Here is a 15,319-nt window from a genome sequence, read left to right as displayed (position 1 = left end):
TGGAACTATAGGAGTACTATCTAATGGCAACAAGGGCATTCAGGAACAACTACAATCTAGTGATGGAAGGAAAGCAAGATGTTTTACTTTTGTTAATCCTCCAACTTAAACACTTGTAAAATGGGGTATATAACAAACAAATAAACTATAAAACTCAGAATGGGATGGCGCATTGAATTGCTTTGTTATCCATTACATTTATAAACATTGAATCCAAACCCAATAGAAAGGTCAAAAGTATTCGACATCCCATGAAACAAATTCCTACTATAATTTTAGCGATCAAGATGTCCTAAACCACAAAAACATGAACACAAATCCAATTTGTCTCGGAAGACGACCAAAAACGCAAACTAGATAATATTCACCCCTGCATCCAGAATCACCGGTTCAGAAGAAGACTCCCAACAAGCATTAAGCCTGAAATAAAATATAATCGTTCAAAAAAGATAACTTCAGTGTAAATCCACATAACTAGATGGACAATGCAAGCACATACTTAAATGATTGTAAGCGTATTTAAGTTGAGATTTGAGAAGAATGTTGAATGTGTTTTGAGGACAATGAAGAAGATAGTTAAGAACTAAGAACAATTCTCCTCAAGTGAAAGAGAAAACTACTAATGAACCACCGTTCACCAAATTTTACTATTTCCTTTCTCTATTACAATGGTGTTTCCCCTTAATTATACTTTTCCTCTCATCACTAATAATAATATCCAAATAGTCAATTACTTCCTATTTATCATATTATATATTCTATCATGATGCTTTCTTTCCATTTAACGTAAATCCATGTAACATGTCATTTTTCAATAAAAATGTGCAGAATAATGAGGGCCAGAAAGAAATCAATAGATACCTTGTTGGCTATGTTGTTGGAAAGCCAGTCCAAACCCTCATAAAGACCCTCCCCAGAGGTTGCACAGGTGCTCTGGATGTACCTGAAAAAACCACAAAAAGATGTTAGAACCAACAGGATATAGTTATAAATACGTAATCCTTTTTTTCACTGGACAAGAGGACATCTCGATCAAGATAATTACCAGTGGCGCTGTCTGAGAGAGTGGAGACCCAGCTTGTCAGTAATTTCGGCAGCATTCATTGCATTCGGAAGATCTTGCTTGTTAGCAAATACAAGCAATACTGCATCTCTCAGTTCATCCTGAAAGCATATTAAATCAAAGGCCTGTCACACATTCTATCATTTCATCTCCGGAATATGAGAACAAGAGGCAAAAAGAACACCACTGCTAATTTATATCAAGTTATCTTCCCAGTTTCAAGAGAAACATGATGAACAATAGTAGTTGCATCAAATAAGTGATGGATATTTATTTTATTAGACAAACTATGGTATAAATCAGAACTCTTATCTTAGATAGGGTTATAGTTCTTTCCACTATTCAAAATATCAACTATAATAGAGGAAGAAATTTTATAACTTACATGTCAAATGAATATTTCAGTATCTGACATACAACATTTTGGAAAGGAAAAAAAAGGTCCAAACTTGTCTGACATTAAACTCACACACAAGCCGTACTAAATTCATTAATTGACTATGTACCTCATTCAACATCCTGTGCAACTCATCTCTGGCCTCAACAACTCTGTCTCTGTCATTGCTGTCAACAACAAATATAAGACCCTGTGTGTTCTGGAAGTAGTGCCTCCACAAGGGACGAATCTGGAATGAAAACATTTCAGCATTGCTTTCTAAGACACAAAATAGAGAACTATGAAGGATATATCAAGAAAATTATAAGATGCATGAGAACCAAATTTCACACCTTGTCTTGGCCACCTACATCCCAAACAGTGAAGCTAATGTTCTTGTACTCCACAGTCTCCACATTGAACCCTGAAATAAATAAGAGAAATAAAAAATATAGCAGCAGCAGACATAGAAATCCAGAAATATGCCACATCTATGCACAAAAGATTTTCAAAAGTAACACAAGATGATATTGTTAAAATAAGATGCAACATAGATTTCAAATGCACGACATATATTGCATGACCATGGAGACACCAAAGAAATCTGAAAACTGCATCATCATTTTCAAGGTTCATTTATGGATTAGAAATTCATGATTTGGCTTAAACCATTTGACATCACAACATGTGATTATGTGAGCAAGTCCCTATATAACTAAGCTGAGAATGGATATCATATAAATTAGTATTACCACAATAGTGAAGAATGATGAGATGCAAAATCCCAACAGTAACAAGATCAAATCAAGAAAAAAACTTACCAATGGTAGGAATTGTGGTAACGATCTCTCCAAGCTTGAGCTTGTAGAGGATGGTGGTCTTACCAGCTGCATCAAGACCAACCATCAGAATTCGCATTTCCTTCTTGGCAAAAAGCCGACTGAAAAGCTTAGTGAATGTGAGCCCCATTTCTCCTTCAGCTTGTGGATCCCTACATTTCCAAAATTTTCTATCAATATTAGCATCCTCTGTTTATTCTCCGAGTAGAATTCTAAACTATATCAACCGAATAAATAATAAAAGAAAAATCAATTGAATCGAGTTATTTCCAGCAAACCTAATAATCAAGAGACTAAATGCGCTAACAGACTAGAGAATCATACTAATCCCAATGGATTCCGCCAGATCTCAAGCTAAACAGCAAATATTGAAACACATCGACATGCATTTCCATTAAAAGCACCAGATAACCATTAAGGGAGAATCAAAACAGATTGCGCATAACAAAATCACGCAATAAACATGAAATTTTTGAAAATCCCTGATCGGATCTGAACATCTCGATCCCGAAACCCTGAGATCAAACGATGTAGAACAAACCACAACAAACCAAAGCATATAATATATAAAAACGAAAAAAAAAACAAATAAAAAGGATCGCCAAAATTCAGGTGCGATTCGCGAAAGATAAACCAGCTCAGAATTCTCATGCAAGAACAGATATCCAAAGCAAGGGAAAATATCGAAAATGAAATGAAGTCACGGAGGTTTCAAATCGAATTGTAACAGAACGCAGAAATGATAAAAGAAACGCGATCTGAGAAAATGAAGTTTACCTTAAGGGATCTGGAACCAGAAAAAGGAAGGGAGAGAAACGATGAGAGAGGATAAACAGAGAGAGAGAAGGAGAGAGGGTGAAGAATGCTTTCGAAGAACGCTAATTGGGAGGGTGCAAGGGTGGCTTTTATAGCGCGGAGACCGGAGCGAAGGGTACCCGACATATTTGCGTGTTTTGGGTCAAATTACCATGGTACCCTTCGATGGCTGGATACCTGTTTGTACTCTGGATTTTGGAAGCTTCCATTCACTAACCAACCTTAAAAAATTGGACTTAGATTCTTTGTCAAAACTCAAAAGTGAAAATTACACCACTGGTTATTCCTTTTTTATTTTTTGGTAGATACACCACTAATTATTAATTGATTTTACTATTTATTATTTGCTATTACTCCTCTTTAACCCAACTTAGTTAAAGATAAAAGTAAATACACAATCAAAAGTGTCCGTTTAGTGATTTGAAATTGCCTGTTAAATTTGGAAAGCATAAAATGGAAGGAACATTGTCTCCTTAAATAAATAAATGTATAGATCAATGTTTTTTTTTTCACTTTTTTCAATGGACAAAGCCATATGAGGAGAGGAACACTATATAATTATTGATATTGCACATCAATTATTATCTTAATAAACCCTTCTTGAGTAATGGTTGCATTTGCATATAGAACAGATTTATCCCAAAACAAATTAAACGGTGCTTTTACAACCCAACTAAAAGCCTAAACAACAGAAGCATGAAGCCTCTGTTCTAAGCTTCTGGTGAGAGATTTAAGAAGTAGAAAAATTAAAGTAAGTAGTTCATGTAACAGTTATTTTTGTTGTTAGAAATTTCGTATGCAGAAGATCAAGGATCAAGAATAGGCATTAAGAAAAAATAATTAGAGATCTTTGCTCTCATTTATTTGAGTGGTTCATCTTCTTAACAAGCAGGACAAGTAAATGATTTGGGATAATAGCTTTGTATCCCAAAGACCAATTAAATTAAGGACAAGAGATAAGAGACAGCAAATCAGTTTAGAATGTAAGGTAATATCAATAGACATGAAAACTTTAGAATTCAAGGTCGCCGATGAAACTTGGAAAAATCAGGGCGTCTGCGTTGCATAAATGCAGTCCTTCCCTCAATAGCTTCTTCAGTGCCATAAAATATCAGGGTTGCATTTCCAGCCATTTCCTATGAATACAATTTGATATGAAAATACAAATTAAAATAGGCATGTATATATACACCAAGGGTGAAAACTGAAAAGAAATACCAAGTACCAAAACTTCACATTCAGCTAAAGGAAATATAGATCATTGCAAAACATTGGAGGCTTGGTACATTCAGAATCATCTTTTAGAAATTGCATATAGCATATAACACTAATAGATGAAAAAATTAATCATGATATACCTGAAGTCCAGCATGCCCATCGTCCACTGCATTAAGCGCTGACTTGAGAATTCGAAGTGCAGTTGGGCTGTTCCTGAGTATCTCCCGACACCATTTTATCGTTTCTTTTTCTAGATTCTCAAGCTAGACAAACAAAAGGTGAAAACTCAGGTGCAGTCGACTTTATATGAAGTTGATAGCTGAGAGCCATTAGATGAAAATTTAGTTAAATCAATCAAATCATCTCACGACTCCCAGTTATCAACTTCACGTGAAGTGGACTGTACCTGAGTTTCCACCCAAACAAAAACATTACATTTCATAAATGCGCTGTGCTGATGCTAGAGTATCTGTCTATCTATCATTGCTTTTTTTAGTGAGTTCTAAAAAGTCCATGCGAGTTTTTAGTTATATTTGAATTTCATAGGAAATATATAGATGAGAAATATTTGAATGATATCAAATTGTTTTTTTTTTCTTAAACATTGAAATATATAAGCATTATTATAATTTGAATAGGGTAGATAGAAATAAACTTACTGGCACAACAGTATTAACAAGGCCCATTTTCTCTGCTTCATCAGCTGTATAGAATCTAGTGAGAAACCATATTTCACGTGCTTTTTTTGGACCTACCTGTTTAAGTATTGTTCACTTTTTATCCCTTTGAAATGAGAAACACTAGCATGAAAAAACATTCAATCCTTAACAACTAATGCAATGTGATGAATTGTTAGTAAAACAAGTAGCATGTAATTCTTATTTCTTACCAATCTGGACATGATGGAACTTCCATAACCAGCATCAAAGCTTCCCACCTTTCACGATTACAAGGATAGAACACATTACAAATTCATGATGGAGTATTATTACAAACAGGTGCAGGGGAGAGCAATATAAGTTTGCTTCCGTTTTTATATTAGTGTCTTAAAGAAATTAGCAATGCACCTTAGGACCAGTTTGGCCAAAGATGGCATTATCGGCTGCAATAGTTAGATCGCAGACCATGTGCAATATATGTCCTCCTCCAACAGCATAACCTGCTACCTGTTTTTAATATTAGGAAAATTGTCTGCATATAACTAGACTCTAGGGGAAAAAAAAAACAAAAACAAAACCAAAACTAGACATGTATCACTAACTGAATTTTTTTTAGGCCTAGAATTGTAGGCCCTTGAAGTAACCTTGTTCTTTCTTTCCAGGAATTTAAAGAAAAAAAAAGTCATCTAAAAACTATTGTTCAAGATATGATTAACCATGAGTTTAAGGTATCAAGACTACATGATAATTAAGGAAGCCAGTACAAGCATAAAGGTAGGTATACAGAGAGTACCATTGCGATTACTGGTTTTGGAAGGCGGCGAATCACTACCTGCAAAGGGAGAAAAGCATGGATAAGAAGAAAGCAGAGAAAGAGAGGGACAAATGGTTTTCACGTAACTTGATAAATACAGCATATATAACTGTCACAAACAAATGTTCCTTGAACGCAGCTATCATCGTATTCCAAATTGGCATAATAACACTACTAATTGCCTCATAAAAAAAATGCCAACAATCAATAAACCTGCAAGTCCAACACATTAAGGCTACCAATATCTTCATTATCAGAATAACCATCTGCTGTCCTCAAAGCTTGGTCACCACCACTACAAAATGCCTTGGTCCCCTACAAAATAAATTGGCAAATCAACATCACTCAAGTTCACACTAGTTTGCACATAAAATGTGAATATTCCATTGATGTCAAAGTGACAACAACATGGCCAAATGTCCTTTTCACTGGAAGCATCATGTTTAAAATAATCAAGGAAGGATTTAATTTGATGCAATACACTGACATTCAATTAAACTCATTTTAACACCAATCACTTGAATGATGATCATCCGACTCTAAGAGAGTAGAATTGATTGGATAATAGTGTATCAAAATTAAACTCTAGTCAAAAGGGGCATCAACCCCAATCATTTGGCCTGAATCCATCTCAATTAACCTTAATTTTTGAGGTCAACGCACCAATTTACAAAATTTCTGAAAAAACACTGGAGTAGGGAGGAGGCATACCTTGCCAGTAAGAATGACAACCCCAATAGAGCTATCATGCCTGGCATCATTGAAAGCACGAATAAGTTCCTTAACTGTATTGGGTCGAAAGGCATTCCTTCTCTCAGGCCTATTAATACTAATCTGCAACCACACTCACCCAATCACAAAAATCCAAAATAAAACTGAACTTGAAAAAGTTGAAAGCTGAAACCCAAACCTTGGCTATGCCTTCCCCAACAGCCTTCTCGTAGATGATGTCAGTGAACTCCTTGTCGGAGTCAGCATCGGAAGCTATGACCCTCCAAACGACGTCGTGGGAGGGAACATCACCGTGAACACGTTCGTAGCTATCATTCCGGGAAGTTGAAGAGTCACAGAGGCCAAGTTGGAGTTGATTGTGGGGATGAAGAGAAGGGCGATCAGATTGAGAAGAGGCACCAAGGTGGTTGACTATGGAGGTGAGTCTCCTGGTCACGGTGTTAAGTACAAGCAGGTTCTTCTTCTCTGCCATTGAAGCTTTTTTGTGAGAGATAAAGTTATGGTTAGTTACTTAGTTATGCACGAATGAAGGGAAGCATAAAGCATTGGTGCTTTTTTTCTTTTCCCCCCTAACTTTTATTGAAATTAAAGGGAGAGAGTAGATTGGAAGATTTCATACCGAATTTTTGGATAAGATAAGCTGATAAGGGGAAAGAGAGTTACTGTAACGGCACAGTTACTGTTGACTTCGCGCCAAAAAAAGAGTGTGTGCTTCTGAAAAGTGAAAACAATAAATAAATAATTTCTAAGTCAATATATTATATATGTCATATGAGTTTGGTGTTTAATGTGAAATGATTCAGATTAACACATCAGTTTATTAATTAATTATTCTGATATGCAACTTGTTAGGGAGTGAACACGTAGGTTAGCGGAAATTTTGTTTGACAGGTGAGTGAGGCAATTCATCGAACAGTTTTAGTGCAAGAAGAAGATGACCTAACTTCGGAGTATTACAAAAGGGGAACTTAGTCTGTCCAATTCGAGTACCAAGTTTCTCTCGTTTTAACTCATAATTTTGGAGCCTCTGTTTCATGAAGAGATCCAACTCTGGTGAAAGTTGCTGATTCTGATTTGATTTCTGGCAAGTAAGCCGTTTTTGTTCTCTCGTCATGCTTTCTTTCCTTTGAATGGAAAAAAAACATGCAAGTACTTTTTTATGGTTATTTCCTAAATAATGCAAATGATCTGCATCACTGTAACTGAGAATATTAATTTGGAAGTTCTTCCTTTGATAGCACTGTTATTTAATATTTTGATGTGACAGGTAGTAAAAGCGGATGTCTGGTAAGTGGTAACACAGAATCTTCGTTGATTTTTAACAGAGCTTTTTCAATACATGACTGAAAAGTTTTGGTTGATGGAGTCTTGTGCTTCATCAGTACTTGATTATGGGGCCAAGGCACAGTAGGTTCATGGTTGAGTTACTCTAAAGACTAGAACCGCTTGGTTGATGCATTGCTGTGTTTTTAACTAAAATTGTACATTGATAGAGCTGAGTTACAAAAGAGGAAGGTATCTTCTCTTCTTTTGTTTGAACATGAATTCTTAGGAGGCATTTATTTCAATATTTGAAATTGTATTTCAAGAAACATGATTTCTGAGAAGGTTATAACCAAGAGTTTATCCTTAATCTTTTGGCAGCTTGATATTTGAGCTTGTGTTGGAAGCTTCCATTTACGAGTGCATCTGTATGCAGTTGATATTTTTGCTTTTTCTATATTAAATCCTCATCATAATCACCGATATATAATTTGACGTTTTTTCCATTATTCATGCTTGGTGTCATCTTCCTTTCTTTGTTCATGTCATGCATGAGCATTTTTCTCCGTTAAGTTTAAAATTCAAAATTCTGATAGTTTGTTAGCGTAGTTTAAAATTCAAAACTCTATTAGTTTATTTTGCATTTGTGTGTGTATATATATATATATATATATAGTTAGTCATTCTTTTCTATAGTTCAGGAAACTGATGTTCTACAGCTTACTATGTTCTGGTCTTGTTGTCCTTGGATTAAAATTTCATAATATTTGACTTATATAAAATATGATATTTTAGTTGCATCTGTAGATGTTGACACTTGTATATATAATATAATAGCTCACACATAGGCAATATGCCATAGTTACATAGCTGCTTTTCACACTATTATTGGCCTCTTGCTAAAAGCAGGGCCAGTATACTCTCTCACAATAGTAAATCAATATTACCCTATTGAAGAAAATTTCCTATTATATAGAACTTCTAAAATATACATGCTTTATCTAACTTGCTAACCATTTTGAAATAATATCCAAGATAAATCAACATAAATCACGATCTGTCTGAATCCGATTGTTCGGCGGCTTCCCAATCTGAAGGCAAGAAATTGGTGGCAGTGTCGGAGTTTTTAATTCACCATAAGTTTGCCAGCAGAATGGATCATACAGGTGGTATTGTTCTTGAACTGGTTTTAACTCGATTGAGGTCAAAGAAACATCAACGCAAGGCAGGCTATCACTACATGCAAAGTGTACTGGCTTAACTGTGTATGTTCCCTTTATCTCTTCATAATTGATTCCTGCTAGCGCCACAGCGGCTGTTTGGTTCGAGCAGGATTTTTTATCGCAGTAGAATTGATCGATCACAATAGGGAGCTGAACTTCGGAAACTTGAATGTTTGAGAATTGTACTCCTTGCACAGAACCTGATCCACCCTGCATAAATGTCACTTAATTAGTATGACTTTAACCATTTTCATCAAGCTCAGATCTTGGAAGTGATGCAGTACATGGATTGAGAGAGAACTGTGCAGGATTTGATTGAATCATACTCAAAATTGATAACAACACAGAAATGGTATACTACTGGATAGTAGGCTATAACAAAATAAATGCTTACTGCACATTGGAAGTGTTACTCCAGATGTTTTTTCTTTACCTTAAATTCAGGAATCTTGGGAATTATGACTATATATTTTAATGCAATTTTACCTGCCATGTTTTGATTCTGACACCATTCATTGTGTTGTGCATGTTGACATCTCTGACAGTAATGTTTGAGACACAGGCTCTGGTGTTATCCTTTCCTAGGCCCCCAATGCTGATTCCATGTCCTGGTCCACAATTGACATTGTGTACATATACATTTGAGCACCCAGTTTGTATGGAAATACAATCATCTCCTGCGAAACAGTTCAAATTCGAAACAACACTTAGCCAATTTTTGAAGAGTAAGATACATCACCTTAGTAATCTCCCTAAATGCTTTATGAAGTATAAAATAGATACTTCTAATATCTTAAATCTTAAAAAACAATCAATTTATTCAATCATTTAGTAAATAGGAAGATCAATGTGTTTTGTCATTTTATTCTTTTACCATGTCCATTCATTATTTATAACAAGGTTTTACATGCTGTGAGAACTTTGGCTCAGGACCATAACCATCTTTGAAGCTCTATTTTCTAATAAGACAGACAAAGTATTAAGTTTTCATGTTTGGATTATGCTGTTTGGGCTTCTGAACTTGACACGTGCCATGTGGCTGATTATTCATTTTCAATGAGTTGTGAGATTGTTTGTTGCTAAGTAGTGTCCAACTTTTCTGTAGATAGGATAAGATAATGTCAGGCTCTTTTTAAGGATCATATAACTTGCATCTACTCTACGCTTTCTCCTTCTGTTTTTTCACTCTTTGTTTCCTTTTGGAATCTTTGTTTTCACTCTACTTTGTTCCTTTGTAGTATCTACTACATACCCATCTTAATATACTGGTATTTTTGCTCACAAGTCTTTTTCTATATCCTCAAACTTAGCTTATAGTATCTGTTATTCAAATGAATGAGAAAAGTGGAATAACTCCTGAATCATTGAAATGCATTATTAATATTACCACATCCAAGGTTGCTGCTATAGATGAGAACATCTTTAGAGTTCTGAAGGTGAATTCCATCTGTGTTGGGGCTGTCGCCCGGCGATGATATGGTCACATCATGGACCAGGACTCCATTGCAGCTGTCAAACTTGAGATGGCATTGTGGACTATTCTGAATAGTTATGCCTGTGACAGTTGGGTAAAAACTCCCGTAGAACCTTAATGCCTGATTCAGAGAGGTTGCAATCATTATGAGTGTGTTTGGAATGCAACAAAACATGGAAACGAAATTGAAATATTATAGAATGGTCCTCACAGTTGGCTTGATGCCTGGCATCTTTACTCCAAGCTCACTTTCAACCTAGTAGAATTTGCAAAGTAAAATTATCAATTGATTAGCCTAAGTTTTAGAAGAATGAATTTAATTGAAATGATATGATGCTATATTAAGGTGCAAAAGCAAATTAAATTAAAGAAGGGTAATTACTGGCATTGGTGGTGGCTTCCCCATTGTGTGGTTCAATGGGACTATGAGCTTTTCTTCATCGTCTATAGGGTCATCATATGGTTGGTCTTTCCACCAAACTGAGCCTCTCCCATCAATGACACCATTTCCTTGAATGGTGATTCCCACTAGCTTTGAGAATTCCAGCCACTGGAACATTCCTCCACCCCAAACTTTGGAGTTTGTTGGAGCAACAATGGTGCCATCAAGCTAACAAAATAATGACTTCATTAGCCTCACTTAATACAAAAGTGTTGTCTGATCATAAGATTTTTAAACTATAAGAATTCTTATATAATTTAGGGACTTTATTGAAAATATGTAAAATTTAGGGGTTTAATTGAAAAATTTTTTAATCCTATTTATGAATTTTTTTTATTTTAATCCTATCATAAACCTTTAAACTATAATAATAGAATAACAAATACCAAGAGATGGTGGTGCTGACTGCTAATCTTTGGTATATAATTATTCTGAAATTTGCAAAAATATGAGATTTACATGTAAATGTAATTTTGTATATGATGAGTAGACATGTTAAAATGTTAAATTAGTGAGGGTTGTTTTGGTACATGCAAATGTAATTTTGTTGTGGTTTGAGTCACAGGCTGAGCTACCTTTACTGATGGGGTGGTTGTGTGTACCTGGAAAACGATGTTGGGCTTGCAGTATGGGCCCGAGAATGAGATGGGCCCCACGTAGAAGGTGTAATCTGCTGGTACCACCATGGTTGATGCCTCTACCTTACATGCTGCTGCCCACGCAGCTTCGAATGCCTGCATTGCATTTTCAATGCATAGCAACTTTATTTAATGCCACCAACCACAACCATAGTAGAATATCATAACTATATACATGTTCAACTAAAGATAAAATTTACTATATTAAGTGGTCAGTATTTGGTGATATAAATTACTCATTTTCCGGGGCAAAAAAAAATTGTTCTATTTGGAAAAGAAAAATTGTATTTGATACATTGAAAAAAAAAAGAAAAAAATAATTAGACACCATAAATTTAGCAATAGGATATCAAACTTTAAATAAAATATTTTATATAATCAGTCAATCACATTCCTAATTCATTTTTTTTAATTATTATTTATACAGTTAGTATAAAAAGTAATTAGATTTATTGATGTAACGTTACATAATTAAATTAATGTATAAAATTATTTTATTCAAGATTAAATTTCTATAGTTAATGAGATAAATATTTAATTTTGTTAATATAATAACAAGATCAAACATCTAAAATATAAAAGTTAAACAGTACATAAATAACATATTTTTATTTATTAAGAGACTGTGACCTAACTGTCTAACGAGAATCATTTGTGAAGTAGGTCCCACCTTTGTGTATTCTTTTTCATTTCTTAAACTTTCTATCTATAATCAAGCTTATGAGTTATGACTCTCTAGTTTCTTTATTTGCAAATTGTTAACTCCAAAGTAACATCCCAAAACAAAAAGGACAGAAGGACAAACCTTTCTTGTTGCTCCTAATGGAATATTACTTTGCCGTTCAAATTGATTAGACCACACACATAATCATTAACATTTATTATAGAGAAAAAAAAGATTCTTACATTGTCTTCATTAACCAAATGTTCTCTCGTGAGTGAACTCCCCTGCTTTCTAATGTTGAATGATATTAAATAATGTATTTATGTACAACTATATTAGGTATATATTAAAATTAGTTATTAAATTAAAATTAATTATTTTAAAATATAAAAAATATATTAAAAATAAATTAAATTATATATATTTTATAGACATTGGACCAATCTAATAGTAAAAGAACTAAGAGTTTAAATATTTGAGCGGGACCACACTAAAGTTGGATGGAGTAAAATAAATGTCCATATAGAATATGTAAATTTAAGTGTTTAAATTAAGAATTTAATTTTGATTTATTAACAAAGTAAAATTTTGGACGACCATTATTGTTTTTGAAAAGTAATTATTTCTGTTAACGTGTAATATATAATTGGATGATATATAGCATGCGTAAAACCTTAAGCAACATAAAGATTCCCATCAAGTTTCATGGCATAACAATGCATTCCCCTGAAAAAACTTAGTGATATAAAAATTTACTAGTAACAAAGGCACTAGCTCAGTGTAATGAGATTGAAGAGTTAGTGAGTAAGTTAATTACCTTGGTATCATCACAATTTCCATCACCCTTAGCTCCAAAATCTAGCACATTAAATGTGGTAGAAGAAGAGCCACCATTGTTGTAACCTTTTGTTGGAGGACTTGGAGGGTAATCTGGGTTGGGAATTCGTGGTGGTAATGAAGGAGTGATTTTATATGGTGGTGGAGTAGACTTTGGTTTTGGTTTTGAATTTGAGCCTCCACCATTATTATTATGATTACCATAATTCTTGACTTTTTTCTTCATAAGAGAAGAAGAGAAAGCTCTATTATTGTTATGCCTCCAATGCCTCCCTCTCCTTGCAATGCATGACTCAAAATTTGAACACCAAATAAGAATTGCAATTAGAAAAATGTATGTGAAGCTCTTTAAGCTAAAGCCACCTATCATTTTTTCGTCGTATGTAGTGTGAGAAAGAAAGAAAGAAGAATAAGTAAGTAGCTCTTTGTGTGGCCAAATAAACAAGTGACGGTTAAGTTTATATAAAGGGAAGCAAGCAGCACCTAAAGGCTAATACTATTAATAATAATAATAATAATAATAATTAATAAGGTAAAAATTATGTTACAGTTAATTTCATGTGAAGTTGATAACTAAGAGCTGTTATATAAAAATTTAGTTAAATTATTTAAATTATTTAACGATTCTCAACTATCAACTTCATGTGAAATTAACTGTAACTGAATTTTCACCTAATAATAATAATTGTGCTTCAGGCACACAAATACATACATACACAAAAGTATAAAATATTTTATTCTTTGATAATGCCAGGCATTAATGATTCATTCCCATTTGTTCTTTTTCTATTTCATTAATTGATTGGTTTTTCTTTTTGTGAATTTTGGTTAGAAGAACTATATTTTAATTTTTGTTTAAATTGATGAGCAGTATGGCTGCTTGCCACATATCCAAACTCCAAAGTCATCATTTCATGTGACCTAACAAAGTGACAGTTGGGGAACTGCCATTTGCATTTTAAGTTTTTAACCATGCATACATGCTCTTGATAACTAACAAGCCTTCACTGAATACACAAAAAAATGAGTTATCTTATTTTTATTTATAAAGGAATTATAAATTTTAAAAAATTATTCTCTTATTTCTGTACATATATAGAATAATTTTTGGTAAGGAAGTAATTAGTTCAATATTAAACCTAAAAGAATTTCTCAACCCTATTAAGGAACCACATTTTTTAGCTAACATTAATTAATTTTTAAAATTTATTTTGTTCATATTTAATTTTAAGTTCTTAACTATATAATTTTTAATTCTATCTCTTAAATGATAAATTCTTAAACCGTAAATTCCCAAAAAAATTAGAATTTTTAGAATTAAAAAAGTTGACTAATATTAATTAACTAAATTTTGGTTCTCTATACTTTCTCAATTAATAGTGTCCAAGTTTATTAGTTAGTATCATTGAATTTTATTCCTTAGCTTAAAGTAAGTATAGCAATAATATTGGTTTGCCTAGTAACAATAATTGTAAAGAACTTAAAATGTGAAAAATGACGGAGATTTCTTCAAGGGCAAGCATGTTTCAGCATCACCAGAATAAAACCATGTCATCAGTTCAGAAAAGATTCTTGTAGATGCAATAAACAGGAACTGTTAGTTCAAGAGAAATTGTCACTCGTTATTCATTTTTGTCAATTACCAATAATTATGAGAGGTGTTCATCAAATTTATTGGTCCATGCAAATTGTGCATATAAAAAGGAATTAACTTGTATTAATTAGCAATGCAATAAACCAAGATTTTGATGCAAATGGCAAAAGAAATCCACGTGAGTGGGTCTATAAATCTTTTATATACGGTCACATGCAAGCTTCACGGGTCTATAATACTACTACTCTTTCTCACTTTAATTTTGTCTTCTTAAGCCATCAACCATTCCTATATTGTTAGATCCGTAATGTTAAGAAAAAAAAACAAAACTTATCTTATTTAATATTTATTAATTATCAGATAATTAATAAATACTAAATAAGACAAATTATAAATATTTTTTATTAATTTTTTTTTGTTATCAAATATTTCTATTGTGACACAGACATGCCTTATTATTAACTTCTAATTTAATTCCTTCCATCTTCCTTTTTTATGATTCTCCCTCTTTTTCTTTCGTCTTTTCTTCTTTATTCAACAAAGTGAAAATTTTTTGGTGTAACTCTAAGAGTCTAAGTGAATAATAATAATAATAATAATAATAATAATAATAATAATAATAATAATGAATGTTATAGGTGGCATTGGCAAAGAATTTCAGGTAAGA

The 15,319-nt window shown here is 33.3% G+C and overlaps 3 protein-coding genes across 4 annotated transcripts; all 3 read right to left on the bottom strand.

Annotated features, from left to right (window-relative positions):
• Positions 1-141: 141 nt before the first annotated feature.
• On the bottom strand, positions 142-3,175 carry LOC107481330 (ADP-ribosylation factor 2). The gene is made up of 7 exons (XM_016101610.3): positions 3,056-3,175; positions 2,261-2,430; positions 1,793-1,863; positions 1,570-1,689; positions 1,046-1,164; positions 862-943; positions 142-420 (listed from the first exon to the last, which is right to left on the bottom strand). Exons 2-7 carry the CDS (start codon positions 2,406-2,408, stop codon positions 415-417), a joined length of 546 nt encoding a protein of 181 aa, XP_015957096.1. The 5' UTR covers positions 2,409-2,430; positions 3,056-3,175; the 3' UTR covers positions 142-414.
• Positions 3,176-3,920: 745 nt separating this feature from the next.
• On the bottom strand, positions 3,921-7,115 carry LOC107481332 (1,4-dihydroxy-2-naphthoyl-CoA synthase, peroxisomal). 2 transcript variants are annotated; one of them, XM_016101612.3, is made up of 10 exons: positions 6,696-7,115; positions 6,497-6,619; positions 5,999-6,100; positions 5,765-5,803; positions 5,380-5,478; positions 5,202-5,249; positions 4,972-5,067; positions 4,453-4,575; positions 4,114-4,230; positions 3,921-4,077 (listed from the first exon to the last, which is right to left on the bottom strand). In XM_016101612.3, exons 1-9 carry the CDS (start codon positions 6,987-6,989, stop codon positions 4,114-4,116), a joined length of 1,041 nt encoding a protein of 346 aa, XP_015957098.1. In that variant the 5' UTR covers positions 6,990-7,115; the 3' UTR covers positions 3,921-4,077. The 2 variants fall into 2 exon arrangements, with proteins under 2 accessions (XP_015957098.1, XP_015957097.1); XM_016101611.3 differs by having other exon boundaries at positions 3,921-4,230.
• A 1,410-nt stretch (positions 7,116-8,525) lies between these two features.
• LOC107481333 (polygalacturonase At1g48100) lies at positions 8,526-13,480 on the bottom strand. Its single transcript, XM_016101613.3, has 7 exons — positions 13,039-13,480; positions 11,522-11,653; positions 10,860-11,087; positions 10,689-10,733; positions 10,391-10,598; positions 9,490-9,680; positions 8,526-9,213 (listed from the first exon to the last, which is right to left on the bottom strand). The coding sequence occupies exons 1-7, from the start codon at positions 13,426-13,428 to the stop codon at positions 8,821-8,823; spliced, it is 1,587 nt and encodes a 528-aa protein (XP_015957099.1). The 5' UTR covers positions 13,429-13,480; the 3' UTR covers positions 8,526-8,820.
• Positions 13,481-15,319: the final 1,839 nt, after the last annotated feature.

Source organism: Arachis duranensis, chromosome 3 (genome assembly GCF_000817695.3).
Source record: "Arachis duranensis cultivar V14167 chromosome 3, aradu.V14167.gnm2.J7QH, whole genome shotgun sequence".
Lineage (NCBI taxonomy): Eukaryota > Viridiplantae > Streptophyta > Magnoliopsida > Fabales > Fabaceae > Arachis > Arachis duranensis.
This window is presented reverse-complemented; position numbering and strand designations above follow the sequence as displayed.

What these genes read in the sequence shown, in the direction of transcription:
- LOC107481330 (XM_016101610.3), bottom strand. Translation starts at nt 2,408, where the DNA reads ATGGGGCTCACATTCACTAAGCTTTTCAGTCGGCTTTTTGCCAAGAAG. An exon ending in TACCACAATTCCTACCATTG is followed by an intron (nt 1,864 to 2,260) that starts GTAAGTTTTTTT and finishes TATTTATTTCAG; the next exon opens with GGTTCAATGTGGAGACTGTG. An exon ending in TGCACAGGATGTTGAATGAG is followed by an intron (nt 1,165 to 1,569) that starts GTACATAGTCAA and finishes ATATGCTTTCAG; the next exon opens with GATGAACTGAGAGATGCAGT.
- LOC107481332 (XM_016101611.3), bottom strand. Translation starts at nt 6,989, where the DNA reads ATGGCAGAGAAGAAGAACCTGCTTGTACTTAACACCGTGACCAGGAGA. An exon ending in TTGGGGAAGGCATAGCCAAG is followed by an intron (nt 6,620 to 6,695) that starts GTTTGGGTTTCA and finishes GTGTGGTTGCAG; the next exon opens with ATTAGTATTAATAGGCCTGA. An exon ending in TTGGCCAAACTGGTCCTAAG is followed by an intron (nt 5,250 to 5,379) that starts GTGCATTGCTAA and finishes TAATCGTGAAAG; the next exon opens with GTGGGAAGCTTTGATGCTGG.
- LOC107481333 (XM_016101613.3), bottom strand. Translation starts at nt 13,428, where the DNA reads ATGATAGGTGGCTTTAGCTTAAAGAGCTTCACATACATTTTTCTAATT. An exon ending in GAAATTGTGATGATACCAAG is followed by an intron (nt 11,654 to 13,038) that starts GTAATTAACTTA and finishes AATGCAATGCAG; the next exon opens with GCATTCGAAGCTGCGTGGGC. An exon ending in TAGCAGCAACCTTGGATGTG is followed by an intron (nt 9,681 to 10,390) that starts GTAATATTAATA and finishes ACTGTTTCGCAG; the next exon opens with GAGATGATTGTATTTCCATA.